General features: G+C 51.7%; 1 protein-coding gene across 5 annotated transcripts in view; it reads right to left on the minus strand.

Annotated features, from left to right (window-relative positions):
* Positions 1-2,452: 2,452 nt before the first annotated feature.
* The window catches only part of GPR55 (G protein-coupled receptor 55), a 68,863-nt gene continuing 48,339 nt past the window's right edge, over positions 2,453-22,976 (minus strand). For 2 of the 5 annotated variants that reach the window (XM_038574151.1, XM_038574153.1), the window contains exon 2: positions 2,453-9,291. In XM_038574151.1, the coding sequence (XP_038430079.1) occupies positions 8,318-9,291 (974 nt within the window). In that variant the 3' untranslated portion in view covers positions 2,453-8,317. Of the gene's footprint in view, positions 9,292-9,937; positions 10,029-10,823; positions 10,939-19,968; positions 20,096-22,976 lie in introns of those variants that run through there. The other 3 variants (XM_038574152.1, XM_038574150.1, XM_038574154.1) reach the window with 3 other exon arrangements.

Consider the following 22,976-nt stretch of genomic DNA (forward strand, 5'->3'; position numbering starts at 1 on the left):
GCCAAGGGTAAAGGACACAGATCACAATACACAGAAATTTATTATTTTTTTAAAGATTTAATTTATTTATTCACAAGAGACACACAGAGAGGCAGAGACATAGGCAGAAGGAGGAGCAAGCTCCCTGCAGGGAGCCTGATGTGGGACTTGATCCCAGGACCCCGGGATCATGACTTGAGCCAAAAGCAGATGCTCAACCACTGAGCAACCCAGGCACCCCAATACGCAGAAATTTAAAATGCACCCAAGCCCCATCCTCTGCCAAGGGATCGCTCATTTGCCTTGTGGAGCCTCCTCTCCAGGTTTCCTGATTCCAGATACCCCAGAGCCTTGGGAGTCAGCCTCACCTGTGTAGGTTCTTGGTTGCAACTTTAGATGCTTGGGGGGTGGGTGGGTGGCTATGTCCAAAAGTGTCTCCCCCACCCCTGCTTTCTTGTTTGAATTACAGCTTTCTCCCAGTGTCATTGCAAATGTCCCAAGACAGAAAAACCATATGGCCAAGTACTTATACCAGGAGTAATGACTCCCGAGGGCAGATGATGAAGAGCAGAATGAGGACGGATGGCCTGGGGGGGGGGGGGAGCAGCGGGGGGGGGGGGGGAGCGGGGCGCTGGAGTTGGGAGTGAGAGGTAGGGAAACAATTCACAATCGTGCCAAAGACTAAATCTGCTGGTGTGATGGGAACTTGGAGGTGCTTTATGGCACGACAGTAATGTGCCCTCGAGAACTTTTACAGAAGTTTAGGCAAAGTCATTCCCTGAGAGTGGAACTCATTATGTCAACACATCGGAGGAATGGTAATCGTAATAAAATATACACAACAGGAGGACAGTGATGTAACTGGTATGACTCGCTTCACCAACTTAGATTACAAATGTGTTTACCTTTCTTTTTTCACCCAAATTCACTGGGCGGAGTAAGGAGGGTCGCCCCGAGTTTCCCAAACCCAAGGGTCCTTCTTAGCCCAAAGAGGAGGTCAGCTTGGCCTCCTGACCCCGGCCGGGAGAAGCGGGGTCCCAGGAGCCCACGGCTGCTGTTGCTCCCTGCTGTCACCAGGGGTCACTGTTGAAGCTTGAGGCACAGAGGACGCTGCTGCCCCAAGGCTGGGATGCCCTTCGGGATCTAGGTTCAGGTTTATGGCCCTTTATAGTCCACTTCCCCACAACCTGCCTTCAGTTCCTAAAGCATCACGGGGGGGGGGGGGGGGGGGGGGGGGGGGGGATTGGCAGTGGGGGCAGGGTGGCAGGATGGGAAGAGACCAAGCATCAGCCACATTCCCATTCCCTGCCGGCCTCAGCCCTCCCCCTTTGAAATGAGAACAGCCTGTCAGGCTCCCCGCTTTACTCAGGGTGACTCACTTTGAGGGCCTCACCATAGCACACCTGAACAAGCCAGCCCGACTCTGCATCTCAGAGATCAGGAGTGGGGATGTGGGTGTCTCTGCTTTCAGAACGCCCCAGAGAGCCTCACCCTAGAGTGCCGCACCCCAGCCGGGGGCACACCAGCTTCTGCTGAGCCCCGCTGCCCACAACCCCATGAGGAAAAGGATGGCACCCTGGTGGCCCCCAGTTTGCATAACCAAGAGGGCACACAGATGCTCCTTCTCCGGAGGAAGAACACCTGTCTCCAGGTATCCTTAGGTCTGCCCAAACCTGGGTTCCTAACCTGGAGGTCAGGAGTGGAACTCAGAGGAGTCGTGAACTGGCTGGGGAAAACCATTGCCTATTTATTTTCACTGATCGTTAGTCGAAACCAGTATTTCCTTCTATTGCGTGAGTGGGTATCACACCACAGCAGTGGAGACAGTCCCTGGGACCTGGCCATCAGCAGAAGTCACAGCAAATTTCACATCACACCACAGCTGCTGCAGAAATTTCCAAATATTGTTTCAGCTCAGCTCATCACTAATTCGAAATTATGATAGTTGTTAAGCAAGTAACAGAACCTCTCATGCGAGGCCTGAATACAGAAGCACGCTTGCTGCCGTATCACAATTTTTAAATTTCAGTAACTGTATTTCAATATTTTAGGTTTCCTTTATGATCCTACGTGTTTTACTTTGTGCATTTAAAATTGCTATGTTGGGCAGTCTGGGTGGCTCAGCGGTTTAGCGCTGCCTTCAGCCCAGGGAGTGATTCTGGGGTCCCGGGATCGAGTCCCACGTCGGGCTCCCTGCACGGAGCCTGCTTCTCCCTCTGCCTATGTCTCTGCCTCTCTCTCTGTGTCTCTCATGAATAAATAAATAGAATCTTTAAATAAAATAAAATAAAACTGCTATGTTGCGGGGGCTCCTGGGTGGCTCAGTTCGTTGGGTATCGGAGTCTTGATTTTTGCTCCAGTCCTAACCTCAGGCTCCTGGGATCCAGCCCCACATGGGGGGCTCTGCGCTCAGCAGGGAGTTGGCTTGAGATTCTTTCTCACGCCTTCTGCTCCTCCCCCTGCTGGCGTGCTCTCTCTCTCTCTCTCTCTCTAAAATAAATAAATAAATCTTTGAAAAACAACAAAAAACAAAAAACCCACAAATCTGTTATCCTGGGGGAAGCCCACAAACCTCTCCAGACTGCAGGAGGAACCCATGACACAAAGTTGATCAGAGACCTGTGACCTACATAGACAGCAACTAGCCACAACTTCTTTTTCTTTCTTTCCTTTTTTCTTTTTTAAGGGAACTCACCACAATTCTAATTTCATTCTAATTCAAAGTAATTTCAATTATAATTCTTTTTTTTTTTTTTAAAGATTTATTTATTTATTTATTTATGATAGACAGAGAGAGAGGGGGGCACAGAGACAGGAGGAGGGAGAAGCAGGCTCCATGCCGGGAGCCTGATGTGGGACTCGATCCCGGGACTCCAGGATCGCACCCCAGGCCAAAGGCAGGCGCTAAACCACTGAGCCACCCAGGGATCCCCTTCAATTATAATTCTAAATTGATTCTACTTATGGAGTCCTTGCCAGTGCCGGACATTTCCCATGGGTTGTTGCGTCCTAGGCACAGCAGGAGCATGGCACACTGCGCGGGGTGACTGGGCCATGGGCCTATAGGGTCAGGGTTGAAGCAAGCAGTCAGCCTTGACCTTTTGACCCAGCTCCTGAGCTTTCCTCCTTCTCCCAGCCTTGGGAGCCCGGGGTTGAGTGTGGCTCAGGGCTGTGGCCAGTTTCAGCCACGGGAAGGAGGTAGTGCTGGGGAGTCCAGCCTTCAGCCCATGGGGGTGGCCGTGCCCTGCTCTGATCCCACAGGCACCAAGCCACCTTCAACCCCCACAGGGTGACCCCTTGGATAAGCCTGACTGGGACCCCAGTGTCACAGCCTTGCAGGGAGAACAGAGCACCCCTCCCCCTGCCGTGATGACCACATGCTCCATGGCTGACAAGCTTCCACCTTTCTTTCCCAGGTGCTGCCCCAGGCTGCCGGCTGCCAAGCCTCCTGTCCCCCCGTTTGCACATCTGCTCATGCTGGGCCCTGCACGACACCCCATCACTTCCAGGGAAGATTTTCCAGGTCACACATGCCCTCTGCCATCCTTCTAGGTCTTTCCTGCTCCCTGACCCTCTGGTCTCCCTTCCTCCTTCCTCCCTTTCTGAAGTAATCGATTCTTTCTTGGAACAGCTGCTCCCACTTTGAGCCCCAGGGACTTTCCCAAATACTTTCCTTTTTGAAGGGGGATTTTGGTAAATAACATTTCTTCAATTTCTCAAACAACTCATTGCTAAATTGGGTCCCGTCTTAGTTCTGGCTGCTATTACATAACACCATAGACAGGGGATTCAACAACAAGCATTTATTTCTCCACAGTTCTGGAGGCTGGAGGTCCGAGATCAGGGTGCCCGCACGGTCGGGTTCTGGGGAGAGCCCTCACTCTGTTCACAGACTGTGATTCCTCGCTGTGTTGTCACGTGGCAGGACGTGCAAGGAGCTCTCTGGGGTGTCTTTTTTTATACAAGCCCTGATCCCACTCCCGGGAGCTCCACCTTCATGACCTAATCACCCCCAAAAGGCCCCACTTCCTAATACCATCCTACTGGAGGTGAGGATCTCAACATGTAAATTTGGGGAGGATGTGAACATTGATGGAGTCCATAACAGGCCCCAAGTCCCCTACCTGAGGGAGGTGGGAGCCCTGGGAGGCCCTGCATGCACTCCTTCTTGGAATCAGTGTCGCTCATTCACGCGTCACTGGCACTGTGGCTTTTTGGCTGGTCCCCTGTACCGTCCAGCTCCCCGAAGCTGTGGACCAGGAGTTGAGCGCTGAGAAAGCCCACCACCCAAGCCCGCCCCCATCGGCCTGCCCCCTCGAGGTGGGGCTCTGCCCTGAGCACAGCGCTTGGACATCTCCAAGACACTTTGAGGCAAAGACACTGGGTCTGGCTTCTCGAGAGGCTCCACACTTAGGGACCACCGTCCCCAGCTGCCTCTGCTCCCAGGGACTTTCTCTACCTGCCCGTTTTGCATTCCTTCCCAGAGCAAGGCAATGCCCTCTGCCCTCTGGCTCGCCGCCCTGCCACAGGCTTGGCCTCTCCTTCTTGGGGCCAGCCACATACGCATCCCCGACCTCTCCTCCCAGAGCAGATCCAGCCGAGTAGCTGGTGTGAGCCGCTGACCCAGCGTTATGGCCACTGTCCTCTGGGTGGGCCTCTGGGTGAGGTGCACCCAAGCCCTCTCCGATGGGGACCTACTGCCTGGTGGTTCTGAGGTCCTCAGCGCAGGCCTGGGTTCTCCTCCTTCCGGGTTCTCCTCCCCAGGTGTTCCCTGGTCTCCTCCTGCCGGGTTCCCCGCATGCGCCCCCATCCTGCCCTCGTGCCACGCTCCGCTCTGCTGCACACACTGGACTCCCTCAGGGAGAGCAGAGCTCCGGCTGCCACTTCAAGTCCATGCCTGAGACTTACAAACCCGGCGGGGGGGGGGGGGTGGTGAAGCACAGCAAGGGGGTTCGAACCCGCCTCTGGAGGGGGCCGTTCCCAGAGCCCAGAGCCCAGCACGCCGGGGGGAGGGCGAGGTCTCCCCACCGATCTGGTGCCGCCCTGTAGTTCATAGGGCCTCTCTCTGCTCTCGGGGGAAGCCCCACCATCCCCTGATGGGGCTGTGGTTTGACCCTGGACCTCCCACACGATCATGGAGTTCCTGGACACGGTCTGTTCCCCAAGGCAGAGTCATTCCGTCTCAGATGCCCCATCCATGGGAATCGGCTTGGACCCCGCATCTCTGAATCCTGGACCACCAACATTCAGCCCAAGCCGAGTGCCGGGTCCCTGTCCTCAGTTCTGCAGGCCGCCAGCGGGCACACACTTATCTGTGCGCCATCACCTGCACGGTTGCCTCATCCCCGCTGTCCCCAGTGAAGAGGTCTCTTGCAGGGGAACAGATGCACTTTGCAGGGTTTGCGTGACAATAGGCGCCCCCCACCCCCCCAACCTCACAGTGGGGTGTCTGGGTTGCTGGCTCCAGTGATGGCCCCCAGAACAAAGGCTGGTGGAGGCTCTGGGTGAGCTCAGGGCCCCTCCACCAAGCAGAACCAATGTCGGGCTCTGAAGTGACAGTGCTTCACATCTCACCAGGCTGCAAGGGGCAGCGGGTCACCTGTGCTCCCCATCAACGTGCCACGTGGCCCTCCCGCAGTGGCCTTGTGAGGAGGACGCATCTTGCAGGCTCCTGGCCGGGACAGGATGCTCAGGCTCACGCTGGGCAGAGGGGCATCCATTTGTCCTTCCACTTCAAGCTCCACGGGTCCTCCTTGCCCTGCCACCCACATCCCCTCAAACGCCTCTTCATGGTTGTGCATCCCGGGGAGATGCACGAGGGAGGCCGGCTGCGGGTGGAGAAAAGCGAGAGGGGGCCACGATGGTAGTTGCAGGGGGTGCTTCCCCCCCAAAGTTCCACTCTTATGGGTCTTGAGGTCCCCTGCTTGCCCTCAGCAGCGGGGCTCTCATGGTGGCCTCAGCTGCCTTCCCTTGGCCCCGAGGGCACTGTCCACATCACTAGGGTCGGCGGCTCCGTGGGGGGTCTCCACCATCTCCTGCCTGTGTCCTTACCTGGAGACCGCCCCGCATAGCAGGCTCCCCTTTAGCCTCTGGTCTCCACAGTTACCTGCCAGCCCTCAGCCACTTCAAGCATCTTTGCAATTAGTGTTTATTTGTGGCAACTTGCGACAAGGCTGTTGTATTCCTATTGCAAATGTCATCAGAACCCATAGCCAATGTAAAGCATTAATATACTGACTTTCAGCCTCACAGGGTCCCAGAGAGGGATTCAAGAGGAAGGCGCAGCTTGTGCACTAGCTTGTCCCCGGGGTTGGGGGTGGGGAGGCGCTGTCCCAAAGTAAGGTCAGTCCTGCCCCTCTAAGGACACAGCCCAGATGGGAGGTGGCTCCTGGGTCAGCAGGAGATGGCTGTCATATTGGTCTTCGTGGGCTGTCGTGACAAATACCATAGACTTTAACAACAGGACTTTCTCACTGTTCTAGGGGCCAGAAGGCTGCTGGCTCCTTGAAGGCCCAGTCTGTGGGGTGGGAGCCTCTGATCCTGGTTGGGATCACTCCTCCGCACCCATTTCCACCCCTGCATCGACACTTGCTTCCTCACCCTCACCTCCACCCGACCGCTGAGTTGGCTGTGGCAGAAACAGAGGTAGAGGGGCTCCTGCCCTTGGATGGCTCTGGGTGGAGCTGGGGATTCTCAAGCAGGAAGCAGCTCTGCCCTCCATCCTTCCTCCCCATCCGCCCACCGCTTCACAGGGCCCTGTGGCTGCAAGCCTGGGGTAATCGCCCAATCTCCTCCTCCTCCTCCGTCAGGGTTTTATCTAAACCACCCCGTTCCCCACCACGCAGCCACCCTACCTTCTGTCCATGACATGGGGGTGGAAGCCTCCCTCCCTACAGGTAGACAGTGGTTCTTTTCTTCCCAAAGACCATCCCCCCCCGCTTCTTTTCACATGAAGTCTTATCTCTTACATGTCATCCCACTCACTCCGTCTTGCAAAACCACCCCACAATTGATCCTTGTAATCATTTTACTCTCTGGAGCAGCTTGAGTCATCAGAAGGCTTTTCAGCTGTCACCACAGCTCCTCCTCAAGATCATCAGAGAAGCCCAGACCAAACCGTGATTCAATTGTTTACAGTCTCCAACGAGGAACTGCCAGGAGCTCTGTGTCATCGAGATGGTTCCTCCAAACCCTGGCTGGCTCATTCTCTCCCTCCCGGTCCCTGGAGAGGGACAGTTCTGTGGCCAGTGTCACCAGGCCAGCGCTCAGACAGGACTCAGGCGGGCAAGACGAGCACATGGTCTTTATCCTCCTCTGGCTGAACCAAATCAAGCCTGATTCTTTCTCATCGTTCTCAGTGAAACAGTCTAATGGACCATCTCCCAGTCTATTCAAGATAGCAAGTTGGTCACGTTCAGGAATTTCCCCCTCTCCTAGCCTTGTCTCCACGGCCTCTCTCCCCCCAAGGCCAGTGCTAGAGCTCCATGTAATGGACACCATGATAGCAGCGGGGGGGGGGGGGGGGTGGCTGTCCACTTCCAGCCCTTGGCCTGTTTCTTTCCTTCCCCAGGTGTGTCCTAGTCCCTTGTGGCCCCAGGTGTCACCAATGCCCTTCCACTCTGTCCCCACTGCTTCCACGAAGCATCTATATCTTTGCCACGGCCTGACTCACACCAGCTTCCCTCATCCTTCTGCAGCCTCCTCGTGAACACAAGAAGGTTTGGCTGGCCTTCTGTGCCTTTCTTTCCCATAGGAAACTTGGGGCTCTCTGTATAATCTTGCTCGGCTCCAATCACCCCCACTAGCTATGAGGTTAATGGCCACCAGAGCCAGAGAAGGGACTGGGAGGTGCCAGTCTACTCTACCCTGGGATTCCCAAACTAAAATAGGAGCTTGATACATCCCTACTGCTCCATCTCTGCCCAAACCTCCACGTACCATGACCAACCCTCTTGGTTCTCTCTCCTCATTCCTCTTTCTTCCTTTCCAGAATCTTTTAGTCTAACTAGAAGGATGAGGGGAGCTGGGAAACAGTCTTGCTCAGATGGCCTCACTCTTTTCTTCAATTCTTTTGCCTCATGCTTTTTGAACCTAGTAATAAAGAATTCACCTGGTTCTTGGGTCCTTCAGAGATTCCCAAATACCAAGTGATTTATGTCCAGTTGCCTGGGTGCTGGGGAATGGTCTTGGGAGCAAGATGGTGTTCTGGGAGCACCAAAAGGAAAAGCACACCAGGAGATGTGCCACATTCATCCACTACATCAGAAACCTCGGAACAGGATATCTGCTACTAGGATTTGGGGCTGGGGTTTCCTTCCCCTGGAGGGTCTTTCTCTCCTTAGGCCCTGCTGGTCATGGTGTCCTGGGGCACCAGCTGGACCCTGGAGGGCCGGTGGGCCATGATGTCCATGCGGAATTCTTTGATGACAAAGTAGTAGCAGAAGACATCTAGGCAGCAGTTGACGTTGGAGAAACACATGGACAATTGCAAAAACAAGCTAATGTTCTGCTTAGCTCTGCACTCCACGATGAAGCCATTCCGTACCAGGAACTGCAAGAAGAAACCCAGGTGGACCGGAAGAAAGGAGACCACAAAGACAGCCAGACTGGCTGCAATTGTCCAGATGCAGGCCTTCTGCTGGACCCAGTCCTGGGTGAGGCCCCGGCGACCTACCAGAATGTGAATGCTCCTGGAGGAACAGAAACCCATGACAGCCATGGGAAGGAGGAAGCCAAACACCTCAAGGGGAAAGAAGACCTGGGCGCTCCAGGTGCCATCGGACATGTTGTGGAAGCACGTGTATTTTTCCATCTTCCCATGGAAGCTGTAGATAGGGATGCTCCCGGCCCACACCAGGACCCAGATGGTGCAACAGATCCCGAAGATCTTCCTGGGCGACCGGAGGTGGCTGACCAGGAACGGGAACCGGATGGCCAAGAATCTATCCAGACTGATGAAGCAGATGGTGAAGACACTCCCGTACATGCTGATGAAGTAGAAGCACTCCACCAAGGTACAGAGGGAAGGAAGGGGGGCCCGCACGTTGGCCAGAGCCATCTTGAACGGAAGGGACAGCACCAGGAGCAGGTCAAAGATGGCCAGGTTGATCATGTAGATGGCGGTGGCGGCATAATCCGGCCACCTCCTCTTCCTCAGGAAGGTGCTGAAGCCTCGGATGGCCAGCAGGTTGAGGAGGAGGCCCAGGAGGAAGGTGGGGATGTGGACAGCCAACTGCACCGTCTTCATCAGCTCATCGACGTCACTGAAGGAGCAGTTCTGGCTTCTGTTTAGCTGCCGGCTCATGTTGTCTCCTACAACACCAAAGACAAGATTAGATAGGCTTCCTCTTGCTCTCCGCAAGTGACAGGCCCAGATGACTTTATCATACAGTCATTCGTGCCCACTAAGTAACAATTAGAAAATGCAAGAAAGATGATTGCCTCCAATCCTGCTGCCCAGATATAACCGCTGTTACCTTTTTATGGATATCATTCCAGACTCTCTCTCTCTTACACACATACTATTGCACACATGCGCTCGCACGTGCCTTTTTCTTTTACAAAAATGGAATTGTGTGTGAACATCTGTCCCTCTTCTTACAATCAGAACTCCTGTTGAGAGTAGTAACAATGACACAAGCCCTGACCCAAAATGGCTTAAGCAAAGGACAGAATTTTATACAACTGAAAACACAACTAGGGCAGGGTTGACCCAAGCTACAGCTTGATCAGGAATTCAAATGCTGTTTTGGGGACCCAGACCCTCCTTGCACACTGTCCCTCTGCTCTCCACCACCCACATCCAGGAAGGTGGGATAGAGTTGCCTCCACCCCTGCCCAAAGGGCTGGTCGCAGTCAGCATGTCACATTCCCTTGGATGCGGTGACTAGTTGTTCATTGATTCAGGGATGGACATTTGACCCAGCTGGAGGCATTGAAGAACAATGGCAACTCTTACTTGGGTTTCTAGAAAGGGGACTGGGGCTGTCTCAATGGCATCTGAAGCTGGAAAGACAAAAGGTCTGGAGATGCTGCAGCCTCTTGCTACCCTGGGGAGAAAACCAGACAGAAAATGGAGAAAAGCAGAAGAAAGGACATTCCCAGAGGGAATGAAATGAGGGCTGGAGGCCTCCACAGGGCAGAGAAAGGCCTTGGGGCAGGTGGACAATTAGAACTCGTCTCAAGGATAAGAGGGCCGGGGCTGCAGGTGTGGCTGCACAGGGAAGCCGGTTGCGAGCGGACAAGGCGGGATCATAGGGGATCATAGGTCAGGGCTTTCCATCAGGGTCCAAGGCGGGCCCTGACCAGGTCTCACTTAAGAGCTAGCCAGTCTGGGGGTGTGCAGGGCGGCTGCATGCCTCTCGAGATCTCTATTCTGTCGTGGGTAGCTGTCTTGAGTCAGGCTGCCGTAACAGAATATGTTGGACTGTGTAACTCATAAACAACAGAAATTTGTTTCTCACAGCCCTGGAGGCTGGAGGTCTGAGAGCAGGGTGCCAGCACGGTTGGGGGAGGGCCCTCATTCAGGGTGCAGACTGCCAACTTCTCTTTGCATCCTCACGTGGCAGAAAGAGAACCAGGGGGCTTTCCCATTCACAAGGACTCCCCGCTCATGACTGAATCACCTCCCAAAGGCCTCATCTCATAATACCACCACCTTGGCCAGTTGGATTTCTGCATATGAATTTGGGAAGGTGGAGGGGACACAAATATTCAATTTATAACAGCAGCCCTGGAGCAGATCAAACCCAGAAGACCTTTGACTCAGGCCTCCAGAACCAGTGCTGCTAAACAGAGAATTCAAATGTGACCCAAAATCCATGCCCCCACCCTCCACCACTCACGATGCAGATCTGCTGACTTGGTTGGTCTGCAGCACTGGGTGTGCCGGGTCCATGAGCATGCAGGGTTGCTGCAGAGGAGAGGCCAGTCACACTGGCCCACAGCCTGCTGGGTGCGCCTCTCCCACCCTCAGTGACTTCCTGCCAGCAGGCACTGGGGCCCAAAACATAGACGTGGCAGGGAGAAGGTGGCAACATAATAGTCTTTTCCCCCCGAGAATCCTGCACTAGTGACCAACACGCTTATCTGCTGAGCTCTGTTATTCTGCTGGTTTGTTTGTTTGTTTGTTTTTAAGATTTTATTTATTTATTCATGAGAGACACAGAAAGAGGCAGATTACATAGGCAGAGGGAGAAGCAGGCTCCCTGCAGGGACCCCCATGTGAGACTTGATCCCAGGACCCCATGGTTCACAACCTGAGCCAAAGGCAGATGCTCAACCACTGACCCACCCAGGTGTCCCTCTGCTAGTTATTGTTATTTTTAATTGAAACAGCATTCAATAAGATATATAGACAGTACAAAAAATAAAAAAAGAAAGAAAAAAGAAAAAAAAGAAGGGAGGAAAAAAAAAAAAAGGACAGAGGCTTCCATTGTACCCCAGGGCCTGGGTTGTCCTTCCCAGAGACAACCACGGTTAACAGTTTTGTGCACACTTTTTCCAGAAATTTTCCAAGGATACGCATATATAGACACATATACATACATACATATATATGTATGATGCCTCTTTAAATTTGGAAAAGATGACACCCACAGCTCTGTCCCTTGCTTTTTCACTTTGTAATATTTCTTGGAAATTGTTCCACATCAGCATCTCTGAATTGGCTTTTTCTTCTTAATGGAACCCTTACATCCTGTTGTGTGGAGATGCCACAACCCATTTAGCCAACAGCCCTATTGACGAACATTCAGGTTTCGTGAGGTTTTACCAGGGAACACGGCTTCCACAGTGAACACCCTGGTGACTGAGTTCTTTGCTACGCAGATGTCATTAAGAGAATCCCCATTCTGCTTTTGTTTCTCATCAGTAGAGCTCCCTTGAAAGCCTTTGGGGAGGAAAGATTTGGGCATTTCCAAGACCCTATATTTGGGTATTTTTAAGACCCTATAATGCCATTCCCAGCCCTCCCTAACAGCTAGGCAACAACAACAAAAAAGGAATGTATTTTTCTATCCTCCATGGAGAGCTATGTGCTAAACATTCAGCACACATTACTTGATTTGATGGCTTTCCTCTGTGTTAACTGTTCTCAGTGGTGTGTGTCACAAAAGATCTAGGAAAGTGTATGTCCTCACACTCAAAGCTTTCGTCCCCGAGGCTGGGTTTTAAACTCATCATTATTGAAATTTCTTTTGCTGGCTCTGAGTTATTCTAGGTTTTTTTTTTCTTTTTTTTTCTTTTTTTTTTTTTTTTTTGGAAGGAGGCCCATCTATAGGATCTTCTGGCATCTTTAGCAGGGAAGACAAAAGCAGCCAAAAACTCCATCCAGTTCTCCCCGGAAAGTCCCGCAACGCCAAACAAGAAGGTTCAGTGGGTTCAGAGAAGCCGTCTTCAGCAGCAGAAACAGCAGTAAACCAGGAGCCACAAACCATCGCTTTGTGTTTAAAAGATTCAACGTGACTGCGATAAAAAGGAGCGCATACTTTTTCCAGAAATAGTATGGACCGATCTACCACATTTCTGGTGGCTCAGAGACTAGAACTAACGTGGCCAACAATTAAAAAAAAAAAATCAGTGATGCTCAAAACCAAGCCCAGCCCCAACACACAGCTGAGCTGAGCAAACCAAGGGAAAAGGAAGAGAGAAAATGGTCTGACAGATGCTGGGGCTTGTCTGACTCGATGGCACCAGGTGTGTGTGCAGGAAGCACACCTCAGCTCTACCGGCTGTTCTCCAACAGGACAATCCCAAAGGTCACATTTGAATTACTGACAGACTTCAAACGGGAGCTTTTCAGACAGTGGTCTTTGAAGTGAGAGAAAGCGCGCTATGGGCCAGCAAAAAGAAATTAGCTTGAAGAAAAAAACTACTTCCAGCTAATGGCAGACTGAGAAGAGAATCTGAAAAATTAATCGTCCGAATTCCCTCTGAAAGTTCAAGGAAGGCATCTTTTTGAAAAATCTTCTTTTAAAAAAAGATCAGGAACTTCTCTGGAAAAAGATAAAAAGGCTCCAGGCCGCAGCGAGAGATAAAACAGTCATTTTTCTCTCAAAGGTGGGCTGCCAGGAAAAGCCAGCCCCTCTGTGGGGGAGCCAGCAACCTCCCCACACCCGACCCGTGGCCAGGGGGGCCACCCAGAGCTCCTGTTGCAGCAGACAGGTGGGGGGTCCGCACCCAGCCACCTGTGGCCCCGTCAGGTGGGTGGTGGGAGGCTGGGAAGCAGGTGCCAAGCCAGGAGCAGACCCTGGAGAGATTTCTTAGGGCCAATGCCTGTGTAGGAGAGAGGGGAGAGCGGGTCTGACATCTGTGAAGGAGACAGGGAAGGAAGGTTTCAGTGGGGAGAGGGCAGCGCGGCTCTGAGAAGGTACAGGCCAGGCCTCTGGGGAGGCCCCACGCACAGGCTGCCGGTAGAGAGACCCAGGTCAAGCAGGAGGCACCCAGGACGAGTACCTCTGCCAGGCTCAAGGGTTGGCTGGAAACAGCCCAAGGACGGTGTGGCCACAGCGTCCACGTGGCTGCGGAGCCGAAGGGGCAGAGCTGGGCCATGGGGCAGCAGTGCTCCCAGGCAGCCGGTTCACCTGAAGGGAGGCTGTCCTCACGCTTCCATTTACATCAGAAGCTGCTCATTATGTGACAGGTAGGAGTGGGGACAGTCCCAATTACCATTCCCCACAGGACCATCGATATGTGTTTTCTTTCTTCAGAAGGTGGTGAGTCCTATTGCATCACAAGGAGTGTTGGGTTTTTTTGTTTTGTTTTTTTAAAGATTTTATTTATTTATTAATGAGAGACAGAGAAAGAGAGAGAGAGAGAGAGCGGGGCAGAGACACAGGTAGAGGGAGAAGCAGGCTCCACGCAGGGAGCCTGACGTGGGACTCAATCCCGGGTCTCCGGGATCACGCCCTGGGCCAAAGGCAGGCGCTAAACCACTTGAGCCACCCGGGCTGCCCTTTTGTTTTGTTTTTTTTTTTAAGATTTTATGTATTGGGCACCTGGGTGGCTCAGTGGTTGAGCGTCTGCCTTCGGCCCAGGTCGTGATCCTGGGGTCCTGGGATGGAGTCCCACATAGGGCTCCCCGCAGGGAGCCTGCTTCTCCCTCTGCCTGTGTCTCTGCCTCTCTCTGTGTGTCCCTCATGAATAAATGAATAATATCTTTAAAAAAAAGAAAGATGAAGATAGTTGCAAATGTGAAATTAAAAGAAAAACACCCCAAAAGAGATCACTTAAAAAAGACAAGAATTAGTACCTTCGATCGATTCTCAAAGAAGGAAGAATATCCTGGGGGTGTAGGGGGTAGGAGTGGTGGTGAGTAATAGGACACAGGCAAAATAAGATATTCCATAAAAGGAAATTAAAGTTCTTGTTCTGGGTTTGTTTTTTTTTTTTTTTCACTTTGATAATTACAGAGAGTGTAAGAATTTTTTTTTTAGACCTTGAGTAACTCACCACTGCCTATTAAAAACAGGATGCCTATCTTCAAAATCACCAAAGAAGATTAAAAACAAACAAATCGGACTCTATAGCAAAGGAGTAAATAGATTGGAAAAAGGAACGGGAGCACAGAAATTATAATACACACGAAAAAGTTACACTTTCTTTTATTCACTAACGTTTTTAGTTCAATTATGAAACACAACTCTTTGTTACTTATGTTGAAGGACATAGAGAATGATGGAGAAATGTTCAAAGCAAAAGCCCATGGTGATATATATGGCAGATAAGATGAAAAGACAGAGTGACAATATTCATACCCAGCATTATAGAATTTAATAACAAAGCCACACATCAGTGCTAAGGTATTTTACATTAGTAAGGAAAAATTATGAAGGCCAATGCAGTTATCTTATGCACTGAATGACATCCTGTAAAAACACGTGAAATATAATTGCTAGAATTTGAGAAGCCGTTGGCAAAGACACCCCTGTAGCAGCCGACTCTCAAATACTGTAAATTTGAATAGATCAAGCAGGCAAATTAGAAATTAAGATGTAGAGTTATTGGAACAATAGAATGAATACAATATTATTAATAGCTCTTGAAGTTGGTTCTTTTTTTTTTTTTAAAGATTTTATTTATTTATTCATGAGAGACACAGAGAGAGAGAGAGGCAGAGACAGAAGCAGGCTCCATGCAGGGAGCCCGATGCAGGACCCGATCCCAGAACTCCAGGATCACACCCTGGGCCAAAGGCAGGTGCTAAACCGCTGAGCCACCCAGGGGTCCCCTTGAAGTTGGTTTTAAACAGAGAGGTAATCCACTTTTTTCTCAAGTATCTAAGAAATAGTTACCAAAATGAATGATCTGCCTACAAAGAACAAAGTCTTCCATTAAAAACAAACAAACAAAAAACAGAAATGATGTTGGTTATATTCCGACCACAATATTTAGAAACCTAGGCAAATGTGTTTAAAAAAAATTTTATCAAATAATAGACCACGGAAAGAAAATAAACAGATACATCAGATGAATGATGGTCTTTCTTTATGAAGCGTATAAAAAATATATAACATCAAGACCCTCAGTAGACAAACAGGCAAAGAATGAGCAGTTCCCAGAAGAGGATTTACAAAGAGATAAAATTTTTGCTCATCATTTCAACAAAGAAGCCGGTAAGTGTTCTGTGAAACAGTCATCGATATGCTTGAGTGTATGCAGCTTCTAGATTTGATAACCTAGAGTACAAGTCATAGAAAGCTTATCCATCTTTCACCCAGTGATCAAAAAATTTACCTTAAGTAAATCATGAAAAAGAAGGTGAAGTTGTGTACAGAAAATGTGTTTAACATTTTTTTCTGATAGCAAAAAACACACACATGCATTTAAATGCCAAGCAGAGCTTAATTTCACGATGATAAATCTCAATGGAAAATTTTTCTGTCTGATTATGTTATGTTTATGCTGACTATGTTAAGTCAAAAACCCACAAACTACAGATACATTCAGAATGACTTTAATTATGATTTTAAAAAACCCCACGCCTGGGGGAAAAAAAAAACCTAGAAAAAAATTTCCATATGCCAAACACTGGTTACGTTCTAACAGTTAGATAATGAGTGCTTATCCAATCTTTTAACTCTCTCTCTCTCTGTATATATTTTTCTGCTTAATTAATAATGATATGAAAGCAATTTAATTTTTTTAAGTTGTAGTAAGTAAATGCTGGGAGAAAAGGAGAAAAATAAGAACAGCTTTTGACTTTCCCTTAAAAAAAAAAAAAAGTCTGGGTGTGTGTTTGAGGCACAGTGGGGGCAGGAGTGAGGTCACACAGAATTTAAAGGAATGCATTGAACTAAACCCTGCTCAGCTGATGAAGCATCAGTCTTGCCGGGTCAAAGATGAGCATTTCAACATGCAGCATCCAAGCGGCGTGGGGACGATGCATCTGAGAATGGAAAGTGACAGATGAGACAGCAGGTGACATCTCAGGGAGGAACAATGGGAGCAAGAACCTGATCTGTGACTTAAAAAAAAAGAAAAGTTTCATCTGTCCACAGGCCAGCCATCACCTCATAAAGATTGTTTATAACATAAGGTGTGAAGACTGACACAAAAGACCCTCAAAATGCACATTAAATCCTCCCAAAGCATGGACAACTGTTAATAGAAGCAAATGTCAGAGTTAAAACTTAAATATGTTCTAAATTGGATATTTGGGGTAAATTATCTTGTCTACTGTAAAGGGACACAAGGAAGAGAAAATCAACAATAGGAACTAAACGTGAAAAACCTGCCACGTCTCCATGTAGACAGCAGAGGGGTAACCCCGCAGAGGTTTGCACAAATGTAACAATTATAATAGAATTACAATACTCCCTAACACTGATCATACTGCCTCTCAAAGGGCACATTCATTAAAAAAGCCCAAGCCCAATCCTCTTTTGTTGATAAGAGACACGGAGAAAACTAAAAAGGCATGGACAGAGTAAAATGATAGGACAGTCTCTAGTTTATCAGGCACACGGAACGCTAGGAAAAAAGAGCATATGGCGAAGTAATTGTCTTTTTCGTAGAAAGAATTTAGAAAATGACACAGAGACTTTACAGAGAGGTAAAAGTTACAATGAATACTTAAAACAAAAAACACTTAATTTCTGTTCCAATACGCATAGCAAAGAAATACAGAATGGGAACATGCCAGAAATGCAAAAAGAGGTAGAAACAGAAATATAATTGTAGGTAGAGACCTTAATGCTCTCCTCTCGGAGGATCATCGATCAAGTAGACAGAGAAATTTTGAGCTCCGAATAGCCCAATTAAAAAGGCAGATCAGTGAGGGCTATATCATAAATCAAGGGAATACACTTTCTTTGGGAGAAGACAAGGATCTTTCACCAAATTGATCCCATTCCTGGGCCCAGCCAAGCACCCCAAGGTAATGGCAAGTCTACCCTTCTGTCTCAGACCACCAAGAAAGCACAGCTATTGCTGAGCACCAGGATATTAACATGATATAATAGGGACTTTTATGCACTCTCTTAAGTGGTCTCTTAAATAATGTGTGAGCCGGGGGTAAAATCAGAACTACATTACCCAAGTATTGGAAGAGAACAAATATTTGTACACAAGACACAGGGGCAGTCACAACTCATAGGGAAATGGGAGTTCTTAAATATTTTTGTAAATAAGAAATACGATGAGAAATGAGGGGAACCAGGCTTCGCTTAGGGAATCTAGAAGAGGAACTTGAGGTGACAGTGGCCCTTGCACTGCTCTGGTCACCTGTGCACTGGGGGCTGTCTCTGTGCTCGAGCTGCATAGGGAGAGGCCAGGAAGCCCCAGCCCAGGAGAACATGAGGAAAGGACTAGAGTTGCTGATGGTCTATCAAAGAATAGTCATTTTAGCATTTCCCAATGCTTAAGACATGTTCCACTATATGACTCCATAGAATGGGCTCCAGGTGCCATAGAAATGGACCTCTAAGTAATGAGCTATCTGTCACCAGAGGTATGTAAGCAGGAGGGCAGGAGATCCATTTATCTGGAATGTTATCAGGGGAATTCTCGCATATGGGAGGTTTTTTTTTTCCCCCAACTCTGAAATGGAATCTACTGCCCCTAGGTTAAAGTTTTCTAATGTTTAGGGAAGAGGAGAGAAAACAGCATGTGTGTGAAGAGGAACCGGCCTGGGAGTCCAGAGGCCTCAGCTCTGTGCCTGGCTCTCTCTGGCTGCGGGGCCTCCGTCTGGGTTCCGGGTTCTCTCATCCAAACAGAACACGGAACAGGGAGTGGGGAGCCGGGGCCTCACCGAGTGGCTCTGCACTGTGATTCCTGCGGCTGCCTGGACCCCGGGGGGCCCGCTGGGGGCAGCCCCAGACGTGTGATGCACAGCTGCAGCATCCAAACCCAGCTGTGAGGCTCGAACCAAGCCAGCCCTCCTCCCAGCAGCTGACCGGCTTTCCAGAAACACCAGCAACAGTAAGAATGGAACTTTAGGAGGTTTGTGGGCTGACGAAGGTCCTCACTCCCCCATCATTTTTGCTGTCGAACTCATCTGAACGGAGCACCGTGGTGTGAGCCATCTAAGGGATGGGAGGGCCTGCCCCGTGCCAGCAGAGTTGGTGCAGCCGGAGGGATGTAGGTTGAGGAGGAACACTCCCCGGGACCAGTGCAATCCCCATCTCCTCCGGGGGTGCAGCGCTGAATCCCACAGTTAGAATACAAATATGTACTTGGATGCAGTCATCTGCCACTGACACCGTAGTGTAAATAAATCCATCTGTCTACACCTGAGCCGGGCTTCTGGGGGACACGATGTGAAAAGGAGCAGGACACAAAAGGCACAGAGTCTCCCTCACTCCAAAATTTAGCTAGAGCTGTACCCTGAGCCTCAGGGGTTGGAATGGGGTTGGGGGAGTTGGGGACGGGGGTCATTTCAGGGACTTGAGATGTGGCCGTCCCTGTGCTAAGTGCTTTGTGATGGGAACTCGGTCCATTTCTGGAACGTTCTTATAATTGTGTCCATCTTGCAGATGAGGACAGTGAGGCTCAGAGAAGCTAGAGTGGACCCAAGATCAAACAGGTGGTGAGGGGCCTCGCTAGCACTCGCAGGGAGTGTCTCCTTTATCTGGCCCACCCCCATCCCCGCTCCCACCAGCATCACCAGCCAAAGATCCAATATACCCAGGAGCCCCCCAGGTCCCCCTTCCTGGTTCCACTTAACAGCTCTTCTTTCCCCTCAGCCCTGCTAAAAACCTCATCCCTTCCTTCAGATGCCCACTTTCCTGATCCACCTGCCCCTCCTGATGTGCTTTCCCTACTGTGGCCGAGAGGGGCCAGTCATCACTGTACCCCAGGGACCCACTCGGGACTAATCCAGTTTCAATATATGGCAGCAGTCAAAGCTTCCCATGTGCGTACTGCGCGATCAAGCACTTCCATCGCTTACTGCTCGCCCGAGCCCCCACGAGGAAGAAAAACCATCCTTGCTCCCATTCTCCGGAGAGCTACACCGAGGCCAGAGACGTTGACGTGATTGGCAAGTGGCTGGCCTGGGCTCCCAAGCACAGCCGTGGGCTGCCTTGAGCACCCTGCTCAGGGGCTGCCGGGACATTCCTGCGAGTGTGTCATCTTGGGCTCTTGGTGCTTTCCAGGCGGGTTCTGGAGAGCAGGCAGGTGGTGGCACGCAAGCCCGGCTCGCCCGGGGAAGGCTCCGGGGCTACCTTCCGTGAGGCTTCCCCACCCAGCGAGATGCTGCAACCCTGAGTCAAATCAGGAGTGAGCTGAGGGTTCGTAGGAAATGTCACTAGTAACAGGAGCAAACGGGCCGTCTGCCTGCTGTTACTATTGTCACCGGGAGACTCGTGGGGGCTGCTGGTGCCCCGGCCACCTGGGACACGGAGTCTGGCCAGGCGTGGACGGGATCCAGACCACGGGGCCCCGGGGGGCCTCCGGGAAGTCACCTGCCATCCTCGAATGCAAGGTCAGTCTATGGCTCTGTGCTTCGTTTTCTCTAAGTGGCCCCGGGGAGGAGGGGGGTGCTGTTACCTGTTGGGGGTCCCGGGCAGCCGAGTGAGCCACGGGATGTCATTTGTCCTCCCAGCTTGGTCTCCAGCCTGCTCTGGAGAAAACCACTTCCCTCTCCGGGGTTCCTCACCAGTGAGACGTGGGGGTGGGACGAACACGCTGATGGCTTGTTGGGCCAAGGGGCTCCCTCTTGGGTCTCCAGAGGGGCCCTGTGGGGGTCCGTCCCCGCCAAGCAGAACCAGGATGGGGCATGGGGAGCATGTTTCCAGGACGAGGGGCTCCTTCTTGCCACCTCTCATGCTCACTCAGCTTCCAAAACGAGGGCAGGGGTGGTGGGGTACAAGAAGCCTGTGGGGGAGCCTGGCATCACACGGGCACAGCCAGAGTCCGAAAAAGGCTGTCCTGACTTCCAGCCCTTCCAGGGTTTAGGGTGCAGGACTGCTGCCCACACAGGAGGGGTGTACGGACCGGGAGATCCCATTAGAGACCAAAGCATAGGTTATTTTTACAGGCCGGGCGTGCTGTGACTTTCAGGTGTCTACAGGAATAGAAACTCCCCAAAGCGGGTCGGGGTAACTCTTCCCAGCACATGGTCATCCCTGTGGAAATAACAGCTGTGTGCGACTGTGGGGAGGCCAGCTGGCTGTCCAGGCATGGAGTGGGGGAAGGGGCTAGCAGAACCAACCGTGACACCCTTGTAAGTTGTCATTGTACGGCTCTTGTGCTCGGGGCGGAACCAGGTTCGTGCTCCGCTCGGGCCACTGGCCTGCGAGTGAAGACAGGGCTCCGGGCAGTGCGTCCCCAAGCAGGGCCCTCGTCCTAGGCGCCCCCGGCCAACCCAGGCACTGTGAGTGGGCCAGGCCGGGACTCCGGGGCGCAGGAGGCGGGGACCCTATCGGGAGGGCGACAGGGAGGAGCTGGGCGGTGTCCAGGGCCTGCGGGGTGGGGGCCCTGGGAAGGGGTCGCCGAGGGACCCGCGGAGCGCGGAGCGCTCGGCCCCTCCTCAAGGGGAGCCTCGTCCACCTCGGTTCTGGCTAGCTTCTCCTTTTTAATGAACATTTGCTTTATTGCTGTCGCTTCTCATCTAAGATTTTGCGTATATGCACATGATCCCAATGCCTCCGTGGACACATACAGTAGGCTCTCTCTGCCCCCCACCGTGCCCCCCAGGCCCGCATCCACCTACCCCTCAGGGTACCAGCGACCCCAGCTTCTTTGAGGGTGTCTGTACCAACATACACACTTCTGTGTTCTTATTTTCTTCTTTTAACACAAAAGATTGAGTCCTACGTGGGCTGTTCTGCATACAATCATCTCTCCCCCTCCTGCTCTTGAACACCTTGGCTAGTGACCCTCATCATCGCATCATGGTGGACCCCTGGCAGGAGAAGGTGTGGGCCAGAGAGACTCTCCTAGGGGGCAGGCCAGGCGGGGACTTGCCCAAGGCCCCATCCACAGCCCCAGCCTGTCTAGCTTCTCGGCCTCCCTCCTCCCCACCACCCCAGCCCCAGCCCTGAGGAGTCACAAATATCAAGGCTTTTTTTCTCAGAGGTTCCTCAAACCTCCTAGAGCCAGCCCCCTTGGTCTTGCCCATCCTCTCATCTTCCAAACCAGAGGCTCTGGGAGCCTGAGCGGGTGGGGGAGAGGGGGTCCTGCCCACCCCACCCGCCAGCTGGGAAGCCCAGAGTAGGGGGACTCATACCTCCAATTTTGCCAGTGTCCTGGGCAGCAACTGAGCTCCACAAGCCACTTCCGTGTAGGGTGAGGAACAAGCCACTCTGTCTGGGTTTGCCTCAGAGCAGCTCCCCAGCACCTGGCGGGGGGACTCACCACACCCTCTCCTGATGCCATTTACATTTGCCCCTTTAGTGATAAAAGTTCTCTCTGCACACACCGCACCGAGCATCTCCTCCAGAGGCAAAGCCGGGCCCATTAGGGGCATCACAGAGCCAGAGCCCTGCAGGGTGCCTCCCCCACCAACTGATCCCACTGGGGAGGAGCGGCTCAGGTACCAGGGACAAGGGATAAAGTAGGGACAGAAGATGCCAGAAGCACAGAGAGCAGCCCAAGTGCAGACAGGAAGAGAGGGACACTTGATGTTTCGGGTGAGGGCCAGGAGACTGTGCAGCCGAAGCCTGGGGACGTGGGGACTGGAAGGCGCTGAGGCTGGACGGCTGGCCAGACAGGATAAGGACAGGGGTGCTCAGAGGACCCAGGGAACACATGCAAGGGACACGAAGCCATCCCATGAAAGAGAAAGCTCTGGCACGGGTAACAGCCATCCAATCAGGACCAGCTACGGGAGGGCGGGCAGTCCAGGGACTGGACACAGGACAGACGCCCTCGGGCAGCAGGGCCAGGGTGGGCTCAGGGCAACAGCAGTGACAGGAAGGAATCGGGATGGGAAGGGGGTGTCTGGGAGGAGGCTCCCCGTCATCTGCGGCAGCCTGATTCCAGGGAGAGCCATGCCCTCAGGGAGCTGCTCTGGAAACCTGGCTCATGGTCTAACTTCTGTAAACTGCGGCCAGAGTCACTCAATTAACAAGCATCTTTTGATCACTAGTCTCTACCAGGCCGTGGTGATCAAGACAGTAGCACCTGTCTCAAAAACTTTTCACCCCCTGAAAACTCTTTTCACCCCTCTTTTCACCGGGGGCACCCGGGTGGCTCAGTCGAATGAGCATCTGCCTTAGGCTCTCAGGCCATGATCTCAGGGTCCTGGGATGGAGCCCTGCATGGGGCTCCCTGCTTGGCGGGGAGTCTGCTTCTCCCTCTTCCTCTTCCTCCCGTTCCTCTACTTGTGCTATCTCTCTGCGTGCCAAAAAAATAAATAAAGTCTTTTTAAAACAGAACAAAACAACTCTTCAGGAGCTGCCAAGACAGGGGGCGTGAAGGCAGCCAGCAAGTATCTGGTACTGATGACACTGGGTGCCCCAGCCCCCAGGGACTTTATGTCTGCCTCGAGGGTCTTTGAAAAAGAGCAACATAAAGAACAGGCCCTTCCTCATCACCGAGCATCACAGCTCCCA

This window comes from Canis lupus, chromosome 25 (genome assembly GCF_011100685.1).
Source record: "Canis lupus familiaris isolate Mischka breed German Shepherd chromosome 25, alternate assembly UU_Cfam_GSD_1.0, whole genome shotgun sequence".
Taxonomy (NCBI): domain Eukaryota; kingdom Metazoa; phylum Chordata; class Mammalia; order Carnivora; family Canidae; genus Canis; species Canis lupus.